The sequence below is a fragment of the Entelurus aequoreus genome, linkage group LG01, assembly GCF_033978785.1.
Source record: "Entelurus aequoreus isolate RoL-2023_Sb linkage group LG01, RoL_Eaeq_v1.1, whole genome shotgun sequence".
Classification (NCBI taxonomy): Eukaryota; Metazoa; Chordata; class Actinopteri; order Syngnathiformes; family Syngnathidae; genus Entelurus; species Entelurus aequoreus.
In genome coordinates this window covers 45,855,281-45,878,335 of record NC_084731.1, presented here as the reverse complement: position 1 = coordinate 45,878,335, position 23,055 = coordinate 45,855,281, and the positions used below count along the sequence as shown (strand labels likewise).

Below are 23,055 nucleotides of genomic sequence, written 5' to 3'. Positions count from 1 at the left end.
CGTGCCTCAACTTTTTTCAGCCTACGGGCTGTATCTAGGCTATTTGTTATGCTTTAGGTTGCGAGCAAAAATTCGGGTTACGAGGCTCCGCCATCACTTGTTGGCCTGGCGAATGTCATAGTGAACCCCCGTAAGATCCAACCAAAACATCCGGTCATCCATTACCCTTTACTGTAGCTAGAGCTAGCAGATTCTATTTATTGTATTAAAGAAATAAGTAATCAAAAAACAAGAAAAACCATGTAACTGACTTAGTATAGGTAGATTGGTAGTCTGGATAATACAGAAGCGGAATGAATCAATAACACCATCAAAGAGCGTTAAATTAATATCCAAACGGTACTGATGGTGTTACTTCATAAAATACTGTAGTTGTTTATAGTAGTTGTCTTGATTTTCATATAAGATAATACTTGTTTTTCTTTTTAAAGGGCGTTACATGCTAAAATTGTGCTGTTTTGGCTGGGCCAACCACCGCTTAAAATGATTTTTATTATTTTCAATGGGTGACGCTGTTTCACAACACAAGGTTTTCGAGGTACGAGCTGTGTCACAGAACCAATTAAACTCGTATCCCAAGGTCCCCACTGTTTTTGCTCATTTTATTCTGAAAACCCACTCCTATTACTTTCAGACCCGTTACTCAAGCAAGTCCTCGCTGGCTAGGAACATTGTCAAATATTAAATTATGTTGTCGGAAATGGGCCAATACACATTTTGAGAACTTTAATATGTACAGTATATCATCAGGTTTATTTGAAAAAAGACAGAAATGTATGTCTATATTGAGAGAGCCACAACAAACAAATGACATTGATTTGGTGGAATGTTGTACTGTATGTTTTCCCAGATGATTGTGGAATAACCCATAATGCAAACTGTACATTTCAATTTCAATGTATTAAGGATAGTCCCTTGAGATCCAGCATCTCATTTTCGAGGGGGTCTATGACCATTAACAAACCTAACCAACCTTTACCAACTACTTTTTGCTATTCAACTGCTCTGGTTGTTAAATACAGAAACAAGGGTTGCCTTTGAACAGTGCAGACACCTGAGCCATGAGAAACACTAGTGTAAGAACTCTGTATTGTGACTGATCACTTGTGACAAGAGCATCAGCGATGCAGAGGATGCCTCTTGGTGGCTGGTTGTTGCACAGAGGGTACGAGGAGGGTTGTTGGTATGTTTTTACGCCAGTAACGCTTTGCTTGCGTTTGCTAATTTCCTGTGTATTTTGTCTAATGTGGCCTAGTAGGTAATAAGAAGCCATTTAAGTAGTGCATGTCTAAACTCTAAATAGAGTATTCTTGCATTTGGGTGCTAATGTCGTCTACAGTACTTTGGCTTGGATGAGGACATCTCCGTCTCTACATGCTTGCATCCTTTTGTCCCCGACAAAATAAATAGCTCTGTGGCTCTTATGCAATACCAGCGATGTAAGAAAAGATGACATGAAACCAAATGCAATGCAGTGGCTGCTTGCTGCCGCCTTATTGGGGATGAGACGCATGAATCACATTCGGTATGAAAAGGTCATTGTTTGGCTCAGCTACCTTTGGCAAAAGGGTGTGCCCGGGGTGTCGAATCTCCGATAGATAAGTCAGATATGACCTTAAAGCAAGGGCAAGAGACTATCTCTCCGTCGCCCTCCAGAAGGTGAGCAAGAAGCAGACGCAGTAATGTGAAGGATGGGTTGTGTGTGTATACACCGCTCGCAATACAGCAGAGCGGAAAGCAGTCGAAGGACCACCATCCTTTGTCCTGCGTTCTGCCAGAGGAGGAAGCTTGCTATCTATTTATAAGGAGCTGCTGCATTTAACCAGGCCGGGCTAACAAGACTGGCAGGACTTGAGCTTTTGTGGCTTTGCGGTTACACTCTGCAACGCCTCCACAACACTTACAGTATGCAGCAGTAAAGTCCATGCAAATAAGAAGATGCTGCAATGTAAATAATGCTCTTTGAATAAGCCATCCATATATTTTCTAGTGCATATCCAGTTCAGCCTTGCAGTGAAACTGGAGCCTATCCAAGCTGACTGTGAGCAAGACAAAGACTACACTATCACGGTGGCCAACAGTGATGAACGCAAAGCAACGTCCAAACCAGTGACGTGCATTGACCTTTAGACCAGGTGAGGTATGCCTTTGGAGTTGTTTTGTCTTTTTTTAAATTAAAATCATATGCTATTTAAGTTTAACGTCATTATCAAATAGTTTTTGGTCCCATTTGCCTCAATAAAATAAAAACATATTTGGAGAGTTTCTAATCTAATTCTTAAACATGCTTTTTATGATCACATTGGCTTTGTCTTAAAGTTCAGTTTAGAGAAGTATTTGGTTTTGGATATACTGTATAATCCTACTGCGATGAGGTGGCGACTTGTCCAGGGTGTACCCCGCCTTCCGCCCGATTGTAGCTGAGATAGGCTCCAGCACCCCCGCGACCCCGAACAGGACAAGCGGTAGAAAATGGATGGATGGATGGATGTATAATCCTACGTATTGGCAGAAACAGTCATTCATTTCATTTCAGCGGTATAACAATGTTTTTGCATCTGACAAACGCTGGCTTCCTGTATTACAAATGCCATGTTTGTTATAAATAATGGTGTTTGAAAAAAAAAAAAACTGTTATCAGCTGTTTGAACATTGCAGAGACATGCGTCTGCTCCCAGTGTGGTCAGTCAGAGTATTGCTGAAGAATTAGAGGACCTAAGCCTCCAGCTTCCCATTTCTTGATTTTAGAGTCCGATTATCAAAAATAATGATGTCACACTTACACTAAAACATTAAACATGCTGTAGATTCTACAACGTACAAAGTATAAATTACTTTTGAACAAATGTATCATGCAAACATTATATTAGCGACAATGTACAAGCAGACCAGCAGTAAGCAGTAAGCTGCGCCTCACCTGCTTACCCTGACCGTACGTCCCTGGTTCTAAACGCGTCAGCATAAATGATCCAAACTCAAAAACACACAAGCACCATAAAACAGATGCAATGGGAACAAGCAGCAAACACAAAAATGGTAGGATCAAAAACAAATGAAAATGATATACAGTATCTCAGATCTGGTGCCTGTTAAAAAAAAAAAAACAGGTTCCAGCATTTCTGTCATACGTGTTTTTGGGTTTTGGATCATTTATGTGTTTTGACCAGAGAAACACAAAAAATTATCACATGTTGTAGTAGAATCTTTGAGGTCTTAGAAGTCTTGAATGCAGAATACAAGTATTTGAACTAGTTGTTTAGTACAATATGGTGTTGACAATAATTACAGTGGAAAGGGAAAGTGTATTGCTTGTATGAAGTATTTTTGCAACAAATCCTTCTTTTCGTCTTTCTGCATTAGTACCCCGGGATACGAGTGCCGCAGATTACAAGTTTTTTTGGGATATGAGCTGTTTCTCGGCTAATTGGTATGCTTTTGGTCTTGAGCGAACATTTTTGTTGTGAGCCTGGTGTAGCGAATGCCACTGTAGACCCACTAAGTTCTGACTAAACATATGTTCTACCTCGCTAGCAATAACTTATAGCTAAAGATCAACATAAGTTTGTTTCTCCAACCATGGAAAGGAAGACAGTGAGTGTGAAGGACAGTGCTGGGAGGACAAATTGGATGATATTCATTGAACTAAAGACATGACCGAGCATATAGCCGACTTGGTGAATCGGTTTGTGTGTAGCACTGCTGGTCTGCATCTAACTTAAGCAGAATGAGTCGACAACGCCAGCCAAAGATGTTAAAATAATATCTAAATGGTAGATATTTATCTATAAAAGAATGGAAAAGCTGCTGATGGTGTGTTGGATGGAGAAGCAGCTTAAATGAGACATAGAGTGACTTCTAACCCGGGATACATAAAAACTGCCTTGATTATCTGTTGGGAGAATTGCCAACAAATAATTCAACATTATATCAATATAATTAAGTACTGCACTTCATTTTGCTTTAAAGGTGCCATATGTAATAATTTCTAGTCAAGTCATCATTAAATGGCCCTGATATGTCAAAAGGCATTAATAGATCATGTTCTTTTCAAATACCTCTATAAGTAGTTATGCTCATTTCAAAATTAGATTTACAGCCCCAAAATCTTGTTATTGTTTTCATCTCGATGTTCCGCCCTTGACCGTTTGACCAAATAGAAAGTCTGTGACTGTGTTACATCCAGGTTGGCAGTTACGCACCGCCCTCTTTGTCGAGCTACTGCCACTGGTAAAGTTACTAAACATGTCAGACCTTAGTAAATCTAAAAGGCGTCGTTACGATTCTCAACTTATTCATGACAAAGCCAAGAACAAAACAAGGATTTGTATCGGGGATGCCGTTGAAAGATGGAGACGATTGAAGGCAGAGAATATTTTTTCATCTGATGCCAAACTTGCTAATTTCCTCCTTTAGAGGTAAGAAAGACATTTGCGTTTTCTTATTACTTGTAATAAATGGAAATGGACATTTTGTATGTAAACTATATTGTCCAATACAGTCTATGATCTTGTCTAACAAAGCTAGTATGTTCATGCAACGAATGCTTAGCATACTAGCCCGGTCAATGACACATCGACATATAGGCTAACGGGGGAAATACGTATATGCCCGTTAGCCTTTATGTCGGTGTGTATTCGAACTGACAGGGCAAAATATATTTTCGACAAATAAAACCTATGTGGATATGAGTAGTGTCAGTGCCTATTTCGTTCTCAATATGCTGCTACGCTGAGGAAATGGGTTCCAACATTAGCACGGCTGTCGTTGCAATGTGAAACGTATGGAGACAGCCAAATCACATGATAAAATAATTCCCCATTCGTGTTGGCATATTGTGGACTACATGTACCAAGTTATATGGCAATCTGAAACGTTTGAAACAGTAGCCTATAGGCAAAGCTTGGTAAAATGTCTCCTCTTTAGTTTTGGGCGTACATTAGGCTGCCAAGCATGCTGTACTTATTTTCACCAGTGTCACCATTGCTAGCGTTGGTTGTAGTTTGTTTTAGTCTTTGTTTTCTTATAGTACTGACAATAACCATATGATTTCCATTTGTTGTGATATTGTACACAGGTATGACGTACTTCTTCCTGAAAATAGTCTAATTTCTGTATAAAATGTGTTGGTTAGAGATTTGTTATTGACAAAACGCTTGTCTATTCAGCTATTATTGTCCCAGCACCTCAACTCCTAGTAAGAGGCAGTGAAAGTTTGAAGTTCCTTGGAGTAGCCCAGTCAATCGAGCTGGATTCGGCTGCGTATCTGGCAACCTCAGTCAGGGAGAGGGGGAAGGAACTACATAATTTTGACCGTGATTGCAGTACAATTTCTAGCGAGATGTTTATATATGGCTCCTTTAAATACTTCATACGATCGACAAATTTCAATTATACACATTTGAGTTTTTATGATTGCTAAAGTTCTGATTATTTCTATTAAAAAACAGTAAACTGCTTAGATTGTGTTGTTGTAAAAAATTTAATTGGCACACCCTTAGGCCTTGCTGTCACCTCATCAGTATTCAAAACTGACACCACATTTTGTGTCCTAACGCCACATGCTCTGTCATATAATTTGATCTTGGCTTGACTCATCAGGCCTCCCACTCGCTCCCCTCAGGTGGCATAGCAGGCTTCGGTTCACCTGTGAGGCTGCAGAGCACCAACATCCAAAAACAGCCGCCACGACAACCGCTCTCGCAGTTCTGCCTCTGCAGCATTATCCCTTCTGGATTATGTACAAGTGTTGACATTGCACAATTAAAAAAAAGTCCTGTGCAAGCACTGTAAAACCTGCATAAATATTCTTAATGCCACACACTGTAAAGTACAGTGTATTTAAACAACACCATAGAATAACACCCGTGCGCATTATCATAAGGATTTGTTAACTAGGGTGAAATACGTTTTGATGATGATTAATTGTGCTTCGAAGAAAAAGATGAATAAAACACTTTGTACACACTTTGGTGTGTTTCGCTTAGCATTCTCACTGGTCTTTTTGTCATGTGGTCAAAGGCTGTTCAGTAAAAAATATATACATTATTTACATTAAGGACTTGATTTTGTGAAATATGACATATTGCAGTCAAATATTTCAAACTAAAATATCATCTGCTAGGTTGACTACAAATATTATTTTTATATTCTGCTTTTTTGACTAGCTTAGATTTTACCAAACGTTTCTCAAATATACTTTTATGGAGCACCATTGTCACAGAGAGCAGAAAAGAGACTTCTCTGACATATTTGTAATTTCTGAAACTGTCTCCTTAGTTACCAAAAAAAAAGACTTTTTTTCATCATAAAATTGCAACTTCATTCTTGCAACATTACATGTCCAGTCTTATAATATTTTGCCTTTTCTTTCTTGAAAACATGTGTTTTTTGTGTAATATTAAGACTTTAGTCTTATAATATTTTTGCTGTTTATTCTTGTAAAATAATGGACTTTGTTGTGGTATCATTTTCTTGTAACATTAAAAAAAATTTAAATCATGATATATAAGAGCTGGGTATTGGCAAAGATGATACGATGCATATTACGATACTTGAGTCACAATACAATACAGTACAGTTATATAACGATACATTTAAAAAGCAGCTTAAAATACAAGTTATTTATACACGGGGGGTGCAACGATCGTCAAAATTGTTGACAAAAATCGATGATAAAATTTGACAGTGACGTCAACCCATGTTTTTCCAAGACAAAAACCAACATACGTGAAACATGATTATTTAAATCAATATTAAGACAATAAACATTTATATTTTATTGATAAAAAAAGTATAGCAGTATATTGTCATATGAATATTTTGTCCCAACCCTAGAAAATATTACAACTTAAGTGTTACCATAACATCGACTACATTATTCTTTTTAAAATTAAGAGTTTGAACACCAAGCTTCTGTACAGTAGTTAGTCAGCACACACACACACACAGTTACTAGTTATCACAGTGATGTGTGTGCTGCAGGAGCAGTAAAAAGTTAGTGGTCGTTATTCGTTTTTACAGAGTTTGGTGAATATATACCTGTAAGTAGAAATTCACTTGCTATTTCACATCAATTTTGTCCCATTAAAATTTCACTTGATGAACCTTTGTACAAGTTCGCTCTGCTAATTTTTGTTAGCCTGTCAATGAGCTGGTCCATTGAACGTTAGCATGAAGCTAGCGGCATTAGAGCTAACCTTCATCCTGTATAATTATATTTCTTTTTTCAGTTCATCCCAAACTGTATTGATGATTTAACATGATCCTTACATGTATGTGCACTTAATGTACTTTCCCTTGTGATCTTAGTTTTACAGTAACTTCATTGTGGAGCTTATCAATAGGCAACATAAGAACGTATAACAATTGTCAACAAAAAAGGAGACATATAACCTTTGGGAAAAATCTAACGTAAAACATTTGTGTAATTTAATTTTGGAATGGATTGTGCAAATAATTTAAACAATATACCAATATGATCCAGTTTAAAAACTGTTCAAACTCAAAGTGTTTACAAAGAAGAAGAAGAATCCCAATAAACATTTTAAACCTATCGGTAATTGAAAATGAGATAATCGTATTCATCTCAGTAGTGAATCACAATTTACTTAACTATTTATTTATGAGAACTGAAGTATTTATTATTCATTGATTGTTACAGATTGAGAACAAGAAGTGAACAAACGTTTTAGTAATTGCTATGAAGTATAAAAGGGGTAGGATTAAATAAGCTCTGCTTCTTCCTACTACGGACATGCTGCAATGACAAAATGGAAATATGTGAAATACTGTATGTGATGTATCATATTAATCAATCAATCAATCAATGTTTATTTATATAGCCCTAAATCACAAGTGTCTCAATATTATATTGTTTTAACCTCAAGTTAAAAGACTGTTTACATATTTGGCCGAATAAATTCCAACATTCATGGAAGGCAGAATAATATATGTCAATAAACCAGGGGTGTACAAAGTGTTATTTTATATTATAGTAAAAAAAAAAAAAAAAAAGCAGCAACAATTGAAGAAGAGAGCAAAACGATCTATGACTTATCTTTCCACAGTAGGAACCTACATATTTTACTCTAACTTTATATTTGCGGTTTGCAGTCATCACATTGTTTTTTCTTTATACATTACTTTTGCGTTCGTCGCGTGGCTGGTAGTGTCAGTATGAAACTATCAAGCTGGTAGCTATTCATTGATATCAAGCAAATTTCCGATAGTTAACATTAGCATTACCACTTTGATTTGAGCATAGAAAATCACTTACTAGTTGAGCAGTAACAAAGGCAAGACAGCATTGGGTCGAAATTCCCTCCTCGTGTTAAGCTCACGCCAGCGAGTGAAAGCCGGGACAATTTTGATCTTAGACTGTCCTTCTATCCGGGAAGCCTCCCTTTTTCGTATTTGTGTTTCCTCAGGCAAAACTTTTCGTTTCTTTGGTTGTTTTGCAGATTCTACCATGATAGCAATTTTAATGTAGCGTTCCATTTACCTGGGAAGTGGGAAGTCAGAACTGGGCATGGCATCACAGTCCAGTCCAGTTACGAAGTCGGAAATCAAGATTGCCACATCTACAAAAGCTATTTTTGCGCTTGCCTTGTCTGAACACAAACAACTTATAGGAAAATATGCACTCTTTCTGCAACCTTCACACATGGTAGATGAAGAGAAAACCACGATGGAGAATTCTCGACAGTCCATCATCCGATTCTGCAGCAGTGTGTGTAACTGTCAGTTTGCACGTCCTTCTGACACGCGCTAAATAAAACGCAAATTAGTGCTCACAAAACGGTGATGAATAAATCCCATTGCGCGTGCTAAATAATAATGTTTGCATCTTCTCCTCCCAGTATTGTGGACGTTTTAATTATCAGCATATATTCTGCATATTAATGAAGACAGAGACGCAAAATGGATTGCACGCCTTATTCTGCTCACTTAACAGACGCAATACACTTTGCACACGTTTAATAGATCAGCTTTGCACATGTTTAAGTACACGCAAACAATCATTTTCAAGATTTCTCTTTTACAAACCCCGTTTCCATATGAGTTGGGAAATTGTGTTAGATGTAAATATAAACGGAATACAATGATTTGCAAATCCTTTTCAACCCATATTCAATTGAATGCACTACAAAGACAAGATATTTGAAGTTAAAACTCATAAACTTTATTTTTTTTTGCAAATAATAATTAACTTAGAATTTCATGGCTGCAACACGTGCCAAAGTAGTTGGGAAAGGGCATGTTCACAACTGTGTTAAATGGCCTTTCCTTTTAACAACACTCAGTAAACGTTTGGGAACTGAGGAGACACATTTTTTAAGCTTCTCAGGTGGAATTCTTTCCCATTCTTGCTTGATGTACATCTTAAGTTGTTTAACAGTCCGGGGGTCTCCGTTGTGGTATTTTAGGCTTCATAATGCGCAACACATTTTCAATGGGAGACAGGTCTGGACTACAGGCAGGCCAGTCTAGTACTTGCACTCTTTTACTATGAAGCCACACTGTTGTAACACGTGGCTTGGCATTGTCTTGCTGAAATAAGCAGGGGCGTCCATGATAACGTTGCTTGGATGGCAACATATGTTGCTCCAAAACCTGTATGTACCTTTCAGCATTAATGGCGCCTTCACAGATGTGTAAGTTACCCATGTCTTGGGCACTAATACACCCCCATACCATCACAGATGCTGGCTTTTCAACTTTGCGCCTATAACAATCCGGATGGTTCTTTTCCTCTTTGGTCCGGAGGACAAGACGTCCACAGTTTCCAAAAACAATTTGAAATGTGGACTCGTCAGACCACAGAACACTTTTCCACTTTGCATCAGTCCATCTTAGATGAGCTCAGGCCCAACGAAGCCGACGGCGTTTCTGGGTGTTGTTGATAAACGGTTTTCGCCTTGCATAGGAGACTTTTAACTTGCACATACAGATGTAGCGACCAACTGTAGTTACTGACAGTGGGTTTCTGAAGTGTTCCTGAGCCCATGTGGTGATATCCTTTACACATTGATGTCGCTTGTTGATGCAGTACAGCTTGAGGGATCGAAGGTCACGGGCTTAGCTACTTACGTGCAGTGATTTCTCCAGATTCTCTGAACCCTTTGATGATATTACGGACCGTAGATGGTGAAATCCCTAAATTCCTTGCAATAGCTGGTTGAGAAAGGTTTTTCTTAAACTGTTCAACAATTTGCTCACGCAATTGTTGACAAAGTGGTGACCCTCGCACCATCCTTGTTTGTGAATGACTGAGCATTTCATGGAATCTACTTTTATACCCAATCATGGCACCCATCTGTTCCCAATTTGCCTGTTCACCTGTGGGATGTTCCAAATAAGTGTTTGATGGGCATTCCTCAACTTTATCAGTATTTATTGCCACCTTTCCCAACTTCTTTGTCACGTGTGGCTGGCATCAAATTCTAAAGTTAATGATTATTTGCAAAAAAAAAAAAGTTTATCAGTTTGAACAGCAAATATGTTGTCTTTGTAGCATATTCAACTGAATATGGGTTGAAAATGATTTGCAAATCATTGTATTCCGTTTATATTTACATCTAACACAATTTCTCAACTCATATGGAAACAGGGTTTGTACATTCCTGATGAGAAATTAAACACATTCATCATCAGGATGAGATTGGTCCACTGCATCTACACTACACAATTCATCTCTTATACAAGCTGACAAGGTACAGTACACCATGCTATATGCATTAGGTAATGTCCTTGATGGCCCACTTTCCTGCTGATGCAAGATCACTGTGTAAACAAACATCCTGAGGGTCACCCTGCAGGAGGTTTAACAGACGAAAGCAGGACAAATCGCTTATCTTAAGTCGTCCAAAGCTATCGACGAGCTACATAACTGACACAAGGAACACACATTTGTGTGTTCCTTGTACAAAATTTGTACAAAATTATTTTGTACAATTTTCCATTTGTGTCTATTATTTGTGCACTTTAATTTTTGAAGTTGTTTTTGATTTATTATTTCAATTGATTGACCACAGCTGTGACTATTTAAGTGCATCACTTCCTGTTAAAAAATTGCACACTGACGAAGACCTTGTCGAAACGGTCTGTTTTGGTAGCACCTGTGCAGTTTATATTAAAATTATAAGGACACGAGTGTTGCTGGCCTTGCTCTTTCTTTAAGTACACTTTTTGGCCTGCACCTCTTTATTTTTGTTTTATTACGTTTTTTGAAGAGTTCGTGTTTTTCCTGTATTTTGTACCAAAACACTTCTAGTGCCACCCACACTGGGATAAAATAGTATATCACCTAGCTTGAATGTATGGGTTTCCCAATGTAAAACGATATGAAACAATTGTAAAAAAAGATCTATATAAATATAATTTATTCATTCAGTCATGCGACAATCTAAAATAGAACACACTCAAGGCTACTGTATTGGGGAAACGATTATTTCATGTTCTAATTATGTTAAAACTTTTTTAGAAGGTCGTAAAGTGTTTTTTATGCTCCAACTAAGAAAACATTTGATGTATTATTCATAATCCTACTTTGCGGAAATCGGTCTAATTAAACGAAGGGGCAACTGTAATTCCACCAGAAGCTATTATGAGCCTAAGCAATAAGCTTGTTTTGTAAAAAGTTGCAAAAGTTACGTGCTTATAATAAACGTAATTGTTGTTTATTATTCCACATAATAGTAGTAATTATCCTATGTGTGTTTACTTATGTGTTACCTGTTGTGCTATCATTCTTGTGTTCTCACCACGATTGTAGTTAGTGTTCTGTTTAATAGGATTCAAGATCACCACATGGTGCCAAGTTGCATTTACACTAAACAAATTAAATGTCAAATTGGTCCTGCCGTGAGTTTGCTATCCTTACTCTCAAACGCTCTTGCTCTCTCATTAAACCTTCCAGGAACACTCCAATATGTATGCGTCGCTGAACACTACAACTACATTGTGCTGGTGTGGGAGCGGTGCGCTCATGCTCGGCAGTTTAGCTTACAACGCTACGTGGCCCATAAAGCTCACCTCCCAGACACGATGTGCAATGATGAGCAAAATAAAAGCAGGATAATGAAAATGAAAAAGTGTGAAACATGCTCTGAACTTAGTTCTTCCAGCTAGACAATGGCATTTTGAAATTGCTACACTGCTAGAAGTGCCAGTGTGTGAGTCACATCGCAGGTAGGTTGACCAACAGTGTGAGACAAACGTGTCTGTGTGTGTGTTGGAGTGCACTTTGCCAAAGGTGAGCATCGTGTGACAAAGTGCCATCCGAGGAGCTGAGTAAGCAGCTGCAAGCTAAACCAAGCTGGGTGACTGTCCTCCGCTCTCACGCTTCAACTCTCACAAGCACACCGTCACACACTACACACTGACACGGAGAGGGGCGATAGGAATTGGAAAATAAACTTTCCATCCAGAGAACTCCCTCATCCTATAACACTGGAGCATGCATAAGCAGTTGCACTCAAAGTATAATTAAATAATAAAAACGAACCACCTTTTTAAATGGTTGCAAAGTAGTACTGCACGTTTCTGAAATTTGCAAATACACAGAATTTACACTACGGGTTGAATAATTTAGGGTGCAACTGTACAAGTAACAGTCTTAGTGACAGATACAAGCTACTCACCAGGTCGTGGTTTGTGGAGTTGGAATCGTCTTCGGGGAAAGGGACGTAGACAGCTAAGGCCATACAGTTGGCAAAGATAGCAATGAGTATAAATATATCAAATGGCCTGGAAAAAAGAGAGTTAAGGAAATTGTAGACTCCAAAAAGTCAGTTAAATAACAAATACAGGTGCATCTCAATGAATTTGAATATCATGGAAACTTTCATTTATTGAAATAGTTTAATCTTGAAAACATATTTTATACAAATTTACTACACACAAAGTAACTATTTCAATCATTTTAAATTTTTTTAATTTTGATTAAAATCATACCAATAAATCCAAAAAGATAAAAAAATTGCCTGGATAAACGATAAAAAAAGCTCCAGTAAGGCGAGTAGAAGTTACAAAAATAATCAATTCTTTGATGCATTAGGATTGTGATGTAGACAATTATGAATCGATGGACAAATGTCCAAATATCGATTGTTTATGTATGTTAAAGGGGACTTATTATGCAAAACCACATTTTCTTACTTAATGGTACCTGCTGTTGTGTATTTGGGATCTGCATAACTGAGTACCTTGAAGGTAGAAAAGCGCTATACAAGTGTAACCCATTTACCATTTTATTTATGAATTGGTCCATTCCATTTTTCAATAATTTTAGAAAATTGAGGAAGTACAGAAACTGGTCTGTAGTTTGTAAAATGGTGTTTGTCTCCAGTCTTATAAATCGGTACGACTTTTGTTTGGGAATTTGCCTGTTTGAAATAATAGGTTGATGATATATGGTAAAAGTTCATAAATCTCTTCAATAACCTTTTATATTGTTTCCATATCAAATACCATTACAATCAGTTGAGGTCTTGATCATTTATTCACAATATTGATTATTTTACTATCTAATCTTCTGTCACTTCTGTGAGGAACATCGAGTTGCGATTTTTGTCTACGGTGTCATTCAAGTCCTCATCTGGTCTCATAATATAGATTTGGTCCAATATTTACAAAGTAATTTTATAAAAGCTTTCAACTACTTAGTTCATATTGTTTGTCATGATCTGTTGCCCGGTCATGTTATGTTTAGTTTGGTATGCCCTTAGTTGTTGTCTATTTCTGTTTCAGCACCTTTGTTAGTTTTCTTAGTTGCCATGGGTGCTGATTTTCTTCACCTCCCTCTGATTAGTGGTCGGGACGCTCACCTGCTCCTGGTTACTAATCAGAGAACTATTTATTCCTGCCTCGCGCCATACACTGTCTGGCAGTCTCACTCGTTTCATGCGACACTTTATATTAATATATTGAACAGCTAAGTATATGTTGACCTACATTGGAGTACTTCAAGCATGATTACTGAAAAAGAAAGAGTAAAAAAAAAAAACGTGAATAAAATCAAAGTGCTTTAAAATAAGATCTCTTGACGATATTAAAATGTGCCTGTATAATTTGCTATAAAAGCAAGCGTTGGGGTAACTTTCTATCAAAATCAATGTGAAATCAAAAAAATTATCATCACAGTAACAATTTATGAAATATTACGTACGCTCATTGGCACACCTACCTAATTTATTTACGTAACAACATTAGAAACAGTATGATGCATTAAACCCCAACCCTAATAATAAAATATAGCATTATTATCTTTGCAAAAACATAATTGTCTCATATTGCACCGTGTTAACTGTACCTCATGTTGCAAGCAGTAAGTGTTTATTAGAAATCCGCAGTGAAAAGGATACTTCCACTCCACCAGGCTGATGCAGGCTCTACGTATGGGGTTGTTGAGGTTTAGGCAGAACAGAGCCCTTGGCGGCCTGCTGTTGGCGTTACTGCCCTGCTTCTTGCTTTTGGCATACTGCTGCCGCTTCTTCTGTGCCAATGCACCCACCGGGATGGTTGAGGACGTCGGGGCAGGTGGGGCAGGCTGGGCAGGTGGAGCAGCTTGCGCTGCAGGTGCCGGAGCTGGAGCCGGAGCCGGAGCCGGAGCAGGTGCAGGGGTAGAGGTCGAAGTCGGAGGGGCTTCCGGGGCTGGGTCCGGGGTGGGCCCGTTGGCGCTCATGGTGCGGGTGTGGCTCTGTGAGGAGCATCCAGCAGCATGGATCAGCCAGTGTGGACAGAGACGCTAGTGGGGGACACAATCGTCTGACCAACAAGCTGGCAAGTCAGCAGGGGCAGTGACTTTGATGCTGCTGGCATAGTTTTCCTCTGAAAAATAAAGGAACACAATTAGCGATAATCGCTACAATGGGGAAACATAAGAGAAAATTGTGATTTCTATGTATAAAACAAATATTCTACAATTCCCCCATCTGTTTGTGATCCTCCATGAAACAGGAAGTAACCTGCTAACCGGCCAGCTAACTAGCTAACTCAAATACACTCCACTAATGTTGTTATCTTTAAAATGTGGAAACAATTCAAGCCTTGGTGGAGGTTTAAGGTCTACAAAGTGAGACTTTAATTGAAGTGCATTACTGTATTAGTATGTCAACATATCTTAACAATGTAATACAAAACCTGCATGCGAAAGACACATTAGCATACTGTAAAGATGATCAAATTAGAAACATCTACTACTAATTTAGTAAAACAATAAAACATTCTGTCATTTGATAACAAGAGATAAGCTTTAAGTAGCTAGCAAGTCGGCTGCTAGCGAACAACATGCTAAAGTAGGCAACTACTCGTACTATAGCAACCATACTGTAGCACTACAGTACATCTCCAATCACTGATACTGCTTGTCAAACAAAAAATTAGACATTAAACAGTAACAAAAAAAATAAAGATAAATAAATCACAAAAAGCTTGTCTATAAAGAGTTGTCAAAAGACCCAACAGGAAGAGGAACAAATAAAACAGGAAGTTATTAACACGGAAGCAATTTTTGATGAACTATTAAAAAATATTAATAACGATCTTAAATATATCTCAAAGGTCCCACAATAGTTTATTGAATGTGTGTTGGCCAAAAGCTGTAAGGTGCTTTTAGTAAGCCCTACTGTAACACACTTTGTATGTAGGGCTGCTAAGTTTCAGAAAATAACAAGAGTTAAAAGTTAAAGTACCAATGATTGTCATACACACACTAAGTGTGGCAAAATTATTCTCTGCATTTGACCCTTCACCCTTGATCACCCCCTGAGAGGTGAGGGGAGCAGTGAGCAGCAGTGACCAGCAGCGGTGGCCGCGCCCGGGAATCATTTTTGGTGATTTAACCCTCAATTCCAACCCTTGATGCTGAGTGCCAAGCAGGGAGGTAATGGGTCCCATTTTTATAGTCTTTGGTGAGACTTAAGTTGCATGATGCGTTTGAAAAAAAAAACCTGTATGCGTCGATTTATACCTTAAAACTGATGTCCTCCTCTCCTTGCACTGTGGCCTTCTAATGCTAGTCTTAATCAAAGGGGCTGTTTGCAACAATTACACAGATGTCAAGAGGGCGCCAGTTTTCCAATGTATTTTACACAGTATATCCCGCCCTCTTACGGCTTCTCGTACGTAATTACGTACGTACCTAACACATGCACACGCATTAGCTTTAGGTGTTGTTAACTAATTATAGCAATTTGGATAGCTAGCGTTAGCTGTCATTGAAAGTATCATCGATCATAACAACAACATGACCGCAAATTGTTCGTTGCTTCTCTTGGACTGCTTTGGTATTTGTGCACGGGCTCCCTGTGCGTATGTGTTGACGAGACTGGGTGACCAAGGTGAGTGACAGCCGTAAACACTAATCACTTTATTCGGGCGGGTAAAAATGTATATTACATATATTTGGTAATTGTGAAAAATAGGCAACTGTCGAACAAATGTGTTCTGTTAGACCACTAATGGTAACATAAGCTAGCCGGTGGTCTTCTTGTTATATTTTTTGCTTTGAAAAATGTTACTTTGAGGAAGTTGCAGAGAGCACCTTTAACCAGAAATTAGAAATGAGAATCATCTCCGCTGTTTTCTTTACTGGCTCAATTGTGTCTCCTAGTTTGTGTTCTTCATTTGTATCTCTTCTACAGCGGCGTCCTCACTGTCCTTAATCTCGTCTGATCTGCCAGTGTTGCCAATTCTCAGTAAAGAAAGTAGCTATTGATTGTTATAAAAGTTGCTGGAAGTTGACAGATGACATCATTGCCTCATTTGCATAATTGATTACAATGGACGCTGTAGGAGAGAGGAAAAACGTTGTGGGAAACATAAAAAGTGTGTCTAAAAAAATGCAAATTATGATTGGAACTGTAAATACATTTTATTCTGTTGATTCTTAATTTAGTTGTATTTTTCTTTGTTCTACATTGTTAAATGTTAGAGTATCAAATGTAATCAAAAGACTGGAGGGTTGTGATATCTACGAACGAACCAAATCTATTGACTATTGACTTGCTCATTAACATGAACGATAGGTTTCTTTGTATTTGAAGCGTGACTGTGATGAAACATTTACATTTACATTTCACCATGTAAACCAAGGCAGAAACAGTGGCAGCTTTGCACAGAGTGGGTGTGCGTCTCCTCTCTGCTTAGACTGTAAAAGAATGGAACTTTATTGTTATTGCACTCAAAAGTACAAAACCCAAAACCAGTGAAGTAGGCACGTTGTGTAAATGGTAAATAAAAACAGAATACAATGATTCGCGAATCCTTTTCAACTTATATTCAATTGAATACACTGCAAAGACAAGATACTTAACGTTCGAACTGATAAACGTTGTTATTTTTTGCAAATATTAGCTCATTTACAATTCCATGCCTGCAACATTTTTCAAAAAAGCTGGCACAAGTGGCAAAAAAGACTGAGAAAGTTGAGGAATGCTTATCAAACACTTATTTGGAACATCCCACAGGTGAACAAGCTAATTGGGAACAGGTGGGCGCCATGATTGGGTTTAAAAGCAGCTTCCATGAAATGCTCAGTCATTCACTAACAAGGATGGGGTGAGTGTCACCACTTTGTGAATAAATGTGTGAGCAAATTGTCCAAAAGTTTAAGAACAACATTTCTCAACGAGCTATTGCAAGGAATTTAGGGATTTCACCATCTACAGTGCGTAAAATCATCAAAAGGTTCAGATAATCTGGAAAAATCACTGCATGTAAACGGCAAGGCTGGAAACCAACATTGAATGCCTGTGACATTCGATCCCTCAGGCAGTACTGCATCAAAAACCGACATCAGTGTGTAAAGGATAACACCACATGGGCTCAGGAACACCTCAGAAAACCACTATCAGTAACTACAGTTTGTCGCTACATCTGTAAGTGCAAGTTAAAACTCTACTATGCAAAGCGAAAGCCATTTATCAACAACTCCCAAAATCGTGGCCGGTTTTGCTGGGCCCGAGCTCATGTAAGATTGACTGATGCAAAGTGTAAAAGTGTTCTGTGGTCTGACGAGTCCACATTTGAAATTGTTTTTGGAAACTCTGAATGTTGTGTCCTCCGGACCAAAGAGGAAAAGAACCATCCGGACTGTTATAGGTGCAAAGTTCAAAAGCCAGCATCTGTGATGGTATGGGGGTGTATTAGTGCCCAAGGCATGGGTAACTGAAAGACCTGTGAAGGCACAATTAATGCTGAAAGGTACACACAGGTTTTGGAGCAACATATGTTGCCATCCAAGCAACGTCTTTTTCATGGACGCCCCTGCTTATTTTAGCAAGACAATGTCAAGCCACATTCTGCCATGGTTGGCTATATTTTGGGACAAGAACTTATGGATTGGTTATTTTGGTCAGTCAAACATACCGTAGTTACTCGAACAACGGCAAACCGCAAGAAAAAAGTTTAATATTGTGTCAAATATAAATATTGAGTAGTGATCGGGGTAATATAAGCATGAGAAATGTCAAGTGTGGCGTGAGAATGGGTTAAACTGCATGACTCTCACCCTCAAAGCGTGAGTAAGGCTTGGCAGCTCTGGTGTGTTTGTAGCGTTATTGCTAATGAGCCGTGTTTGTCTTTGACAGATTGGGTCTCGATGAAGTGAAACATGCTTTTACACAAAGTGCGCTGTAAATCACTAAAAACTGTAACGCTGCACTTCTCTAACGTACACATGCTATATATCAAATACTACAAGATAACATTAAAAGGGAAACTGCACTTTTTTCTTAAATTTGCCTATCGTTCACAATCATTATGAAAGACATGACGGATGGATTTTTTTTAATGCTTTCTAAATACAAAACCCAAAACCAGTGAAGTTGGTACGTTGTGTAAATCGTAAATAAAAACAGAAACCAATTATTTGCAAATCCTTTTCAACCTATATTCAATTGAATACACTGCAAAGACAAGATACTTAACGTTCGAACTGAGAAACTGTTATTTTTTACAAATTTTAGCTCATTTGGAATTTGATGCCTGCAATATGTTTAAAAAAAGCTGGCATAAGTGGCAAAAAACACTGAGAAAGTTGAGGAATGCTCATCGAACACTTATTTGGAACATCCCACAGGTGAACAGGCTAATTTGGGAACAGGTGGGTGCCATGATTGGGTATAAAAGCAGCTTCCATGAAATGCTCAGTCATTCACAAACAAGGATGGGACGAGGGTCACCACTTTGTGAACAAATGCGTGAGCAAATTGTCGAACATTTTAAGAACAACATTTCTCAAAGAGCTATTGCATTTAGGGATTTCACCATCTACGGTCCATAATATCATCAAAAGGTTCAGAGAATCTGGAGAAATCACTGCACGTAAGCGTAATAAACATTGAATGCCCGAGACCTTCGATCCCTCAGGCGGTACTGCATCAAAAACCGACACCAGTGTGTAAAGGATATCACCACATGGGCTCAGGAACACTTCAGAAAACCACTGTCAGTAACTACAGTTGGTCGCTACATCTGTAAGTGTAAGTTAAAACTCTACTATGCAAAACCAAAGCCATTTATCAACAACACCCAGCAACGCCGCCGGCTTTGCTGGGCCCGAGCTCATCTAAGATGGACTGATGCAAAGTGGAAAAGTGTTCTGTGGTCTGATGAGTCCACATTTCAAATTGTTTTTGGAAACTGTGGACATAGTGTCCCCCGGACCAAAGAGGAAAAGAACAATCCGGATTGTTCTAGGCCAGTGGTTCTTAACTTTGTTGAAGGTACCGAACCCCACCAGTTTCATATGCACATTCACCAAACCCTTCTTCAGTGAACAATAAAATGTTTTTTTCTTAATTTTATCTTAATTTATAAATATTAACCATGAAATGATGTTATTATATTAAAAAAATACTAATAAAGATATATTTTACAAACAAAGTTACAGGAATGTACACATGATCCCATGTTTGCATCTTATTGTATAACATGTGAATGCTTTAGTGGAACTAAATGCGATATCTGAAAGGGGTACAAATTATTTCCAAAGCAGGAACCCCACCCAGACATACAATACTAGTACACAGCTCATGAAAAACAATATTTTTTGTTATTGTCATTGTAATTGGGCCAAAATACTTATATTAGAAAATAATCTCATGGAAATGACTGCTGTCATTTGATTATAATAATAAAACATTTAACTTGTTATTTAGTCAGGTTTGGGACAAGTGTGCTGCTGGTGTGGCCACTGTGCACGTCTAACGTCGCTCACATGTGCTCCACTGAATGCTCAAGGAGTTTTTGCGTTTGCTCACGCATATGGAAAATTAGAGGGAACATTGTTTGAGGGTATCCATAATACGCAGATAGGGAGAAGTTTTTATTTACGAGATGAGTCGGGTGTGTCTTGACCTCCGCGGCGGAGGCTATATATGAAGAAACTTTTTATTTAAATTTGTGCAACATTAAGGGTACATTTTTCCAGCAAAATTAGTCAGATTCCAAATGGTTTGGTGGTCGAAAGTGCTAACTATTGTTAATATGGTTTTGATCCCAGGACTTAATGAGTAATAAACAAGTCATTTATGGTTTTGCATTACAACAACCTATGTAACATCGGTACATCAAAGGGGTCATATTATAATTTTTAATCTACAAACCCCAACACCAGTGAAGTTGGCACATTGTGTAAATGGTAAATAAAACAGAATACAATGATTTGCAAATCATTTTTAACCTATATTCAATTGAATAGACTGCAAAGATAAGATACTTAATGTTCAAACTGAAAAATTTTTTTTTTGCAAATATTAGCTCATTTGGAATTTGATGCCTGCAACATGTTTCAAAAAAGCAGGCACAAGTGGCAAAAGAGACTAAAAAAGTTGAGGAATGCTCATCAAACACTTATTTGGAACATCCCACAGGTGAACAGGCTAATTGGGAACAGGTGGGTGCCATGATTGGATATAAAAGCAGCTTCCATGCTCAGTCATTCACAAACAAGGATGGGGCGAGGGTCACCACTTTGTGAACAAATGCGTGAGCAAATTGTCCAACAGTTTAAGAACAACATTTCTCAATGAGCTATTGCAAGGAATTTAGGGATTTCACCATCTAAGGTCTGTAATATCATCAAAAGGTTCAGAGTATCTGGAGAAATCACTGCACGTAACATTGAATGCCCGTGACCTTGGATCCCTCATCAAAAAGTGACATAATTGTGTAAAGGATATCACATATGGGCTCAGGAACGCTTCAGAAAACCACTGTCAGTAACTACAGTTGGTCGCTACATCTGTAAGTGCAAGTTAAAGGCCTACTAAAATGATTTTTTTTTATTTAAACGGGGATAGCAGATCCATTCTATGTGTCATACTTGATCATTTCGCGATATTGCCATATTTTTGCTGATAGGATTTAGTAGAGAACATCGACGATGAAGTTGCAACTTTTGGTCGTTGATAAAAAAAGCCTTGCCTGTACCGGAAGTAGCGTGACGTCAAAGGTTGAAAGGCTCCTCACATTTCTCCATTGTTTTCAGTGCAGCTAGAGCGATTCTGACCGAGAAAGCGACGATTACCCCATTAATTTGAGCGAGGATGAAAGATTTGTGGATGAGGAACGTTAGAGTGAAGGACTAGAATGCAGTGCAAGACATATCTTTTTTCGCTCTGACTGTAACTTAGGTACAAGCTGGCTCATTGGATTCCACACTCTCTCCTTTTTCTATTGTGGATCACAGATTTGAATTTCAAACCACCTCGGATACTATATCCTCTTGAAAATGAGAGTTGAGAACGTGAAATGGACGTTCACAGTGACTTTTATCTCCACGACAATACATCGGCGAAACACTTTAGCTACGGAGCTAACGTGATAGCATTGTGCTTAACTGCATATAGAAACAAAAGAAATAAACCCCTGACTGGAAGGATAGATAGAAAATCAACAATACTATTAAACCATGGACCTGTAAATACACGGTTAATGCTTACCAGCCTGGCGAAGGTTAACAATGCTGTTGCTAACGACGCCATTGAAGCTAACTTAGCAACCGGACCTCACAGAGCTATGCTAAAAACATTAGCTATCCACCTACGCCAGCCAGCCCTCATCTGCTCATCAACACCCGTGCTCACCTGCGTTCCAGCAATCGACGGAGCGACGAAGGACTTCACCCGATCACAGATGCGGTCGGCGGCCCGGAGACGGAGGAAGTTAAGGTGAGTTCGGCGGCTAGCGCGTCTGCTATCTATCTCAAAGTCCTCCTGGTTGTGTTGCTGTAGTCCGCCGCCAATACACCAATACACCAATACACCGATCCCACCTACAACTTTCTTCATTGTTCATTAAACAAATTGCAAAAGATTCACCAACACTGATGTCCAGAATACTGTGGAATTTTGAGATGAAAACAGAGTTTTTTGTATAGGATTCAATGTGTCCGCATACTTCCGTTTCAACAATTGACGTCACGCGCATATGTCATCATACATAGACATTTTCAACCGGAAGTTTAGCGGGAAATTTAAAATTGCACTTTATAAGTTAACCCGGCCGTATTGGCATGTGTTGCAATGTTAAGACATAATCATTGATATATAAACTATCAGACTGCGTGGTCGGTAGTAGGGGGTTTCAGTAGGCCTTTAAAACTACTATGCAAAGCGAAAGCCATTTTTCAACAACAACCAGAAACGCAGCTTTGCTCGGCCCGAGCTCATCCAAGATGGACTGATGCAAAGTGGAAAAGTGTTCTTTGGTCTGACGAGTCCACATTTCAAATAGTTTTTGGAAACTGTGGACGTTGTGTCCTCCAGAACAAAGAGGAAAAGAACCATCCTGATTGTTCTAAGCGCAAAGTTCAAAAGCCAGCCTCTGTGATAGTATGGGAGTGTATTAGTGGCAAGTCATGGGTAACTCACACATCTGTGAAGGCACCATTAATGCTGAAATGTACATACAGGTTTTGGAGCAACATATGTTGCCATCCAAGCAACGTTATCATGGACGCCCCTTCTTATTTCAGCAAGACAATACCAAGCCACGTGTTACAACAGTGTGGCTTCATAGTAAAAGAGTGCGGGTACTAGACTGGCCTGC

At 38.6% G+C, this 23,055-nt stretch overlaps 1 protein-coding gene across 7 annotated transcripts in view; it reads right to left on the bottom strand.

Moving 5' to 3' along the window:
- The window catches only part of cacna1da (calcium channel, voltage-dependent, L type, alpha 1D subunit, a), a 253,309-nt gene that overhangs the window by 200,566 nt on the left and 29,688 nt on the right, over nt 1-23,055 (bottom strand). For all 7 annotated transcript variants that reach the window (XM_062052679.1, XM_062052689.1, XM_062052698.1 and 4 more), the window contains exons 2-3: nt 14,364-14,829; nt 12,642-12,747 (exon numbers count right to left, since the gene is read on the bottom strand). In XM_062052679.1, coding sequence (XP_061908663.1) covers nt 12,642-12,747; nt 14,364-14,683 — 426 coding nt within the window. In that variant the 5' untranslated portion in view covers nt 14,684-14,829. The remainder of the gene's footprint in view (nt 1-12,641; nt 12,748-14,363; nt 14,830-23,055) is intronic.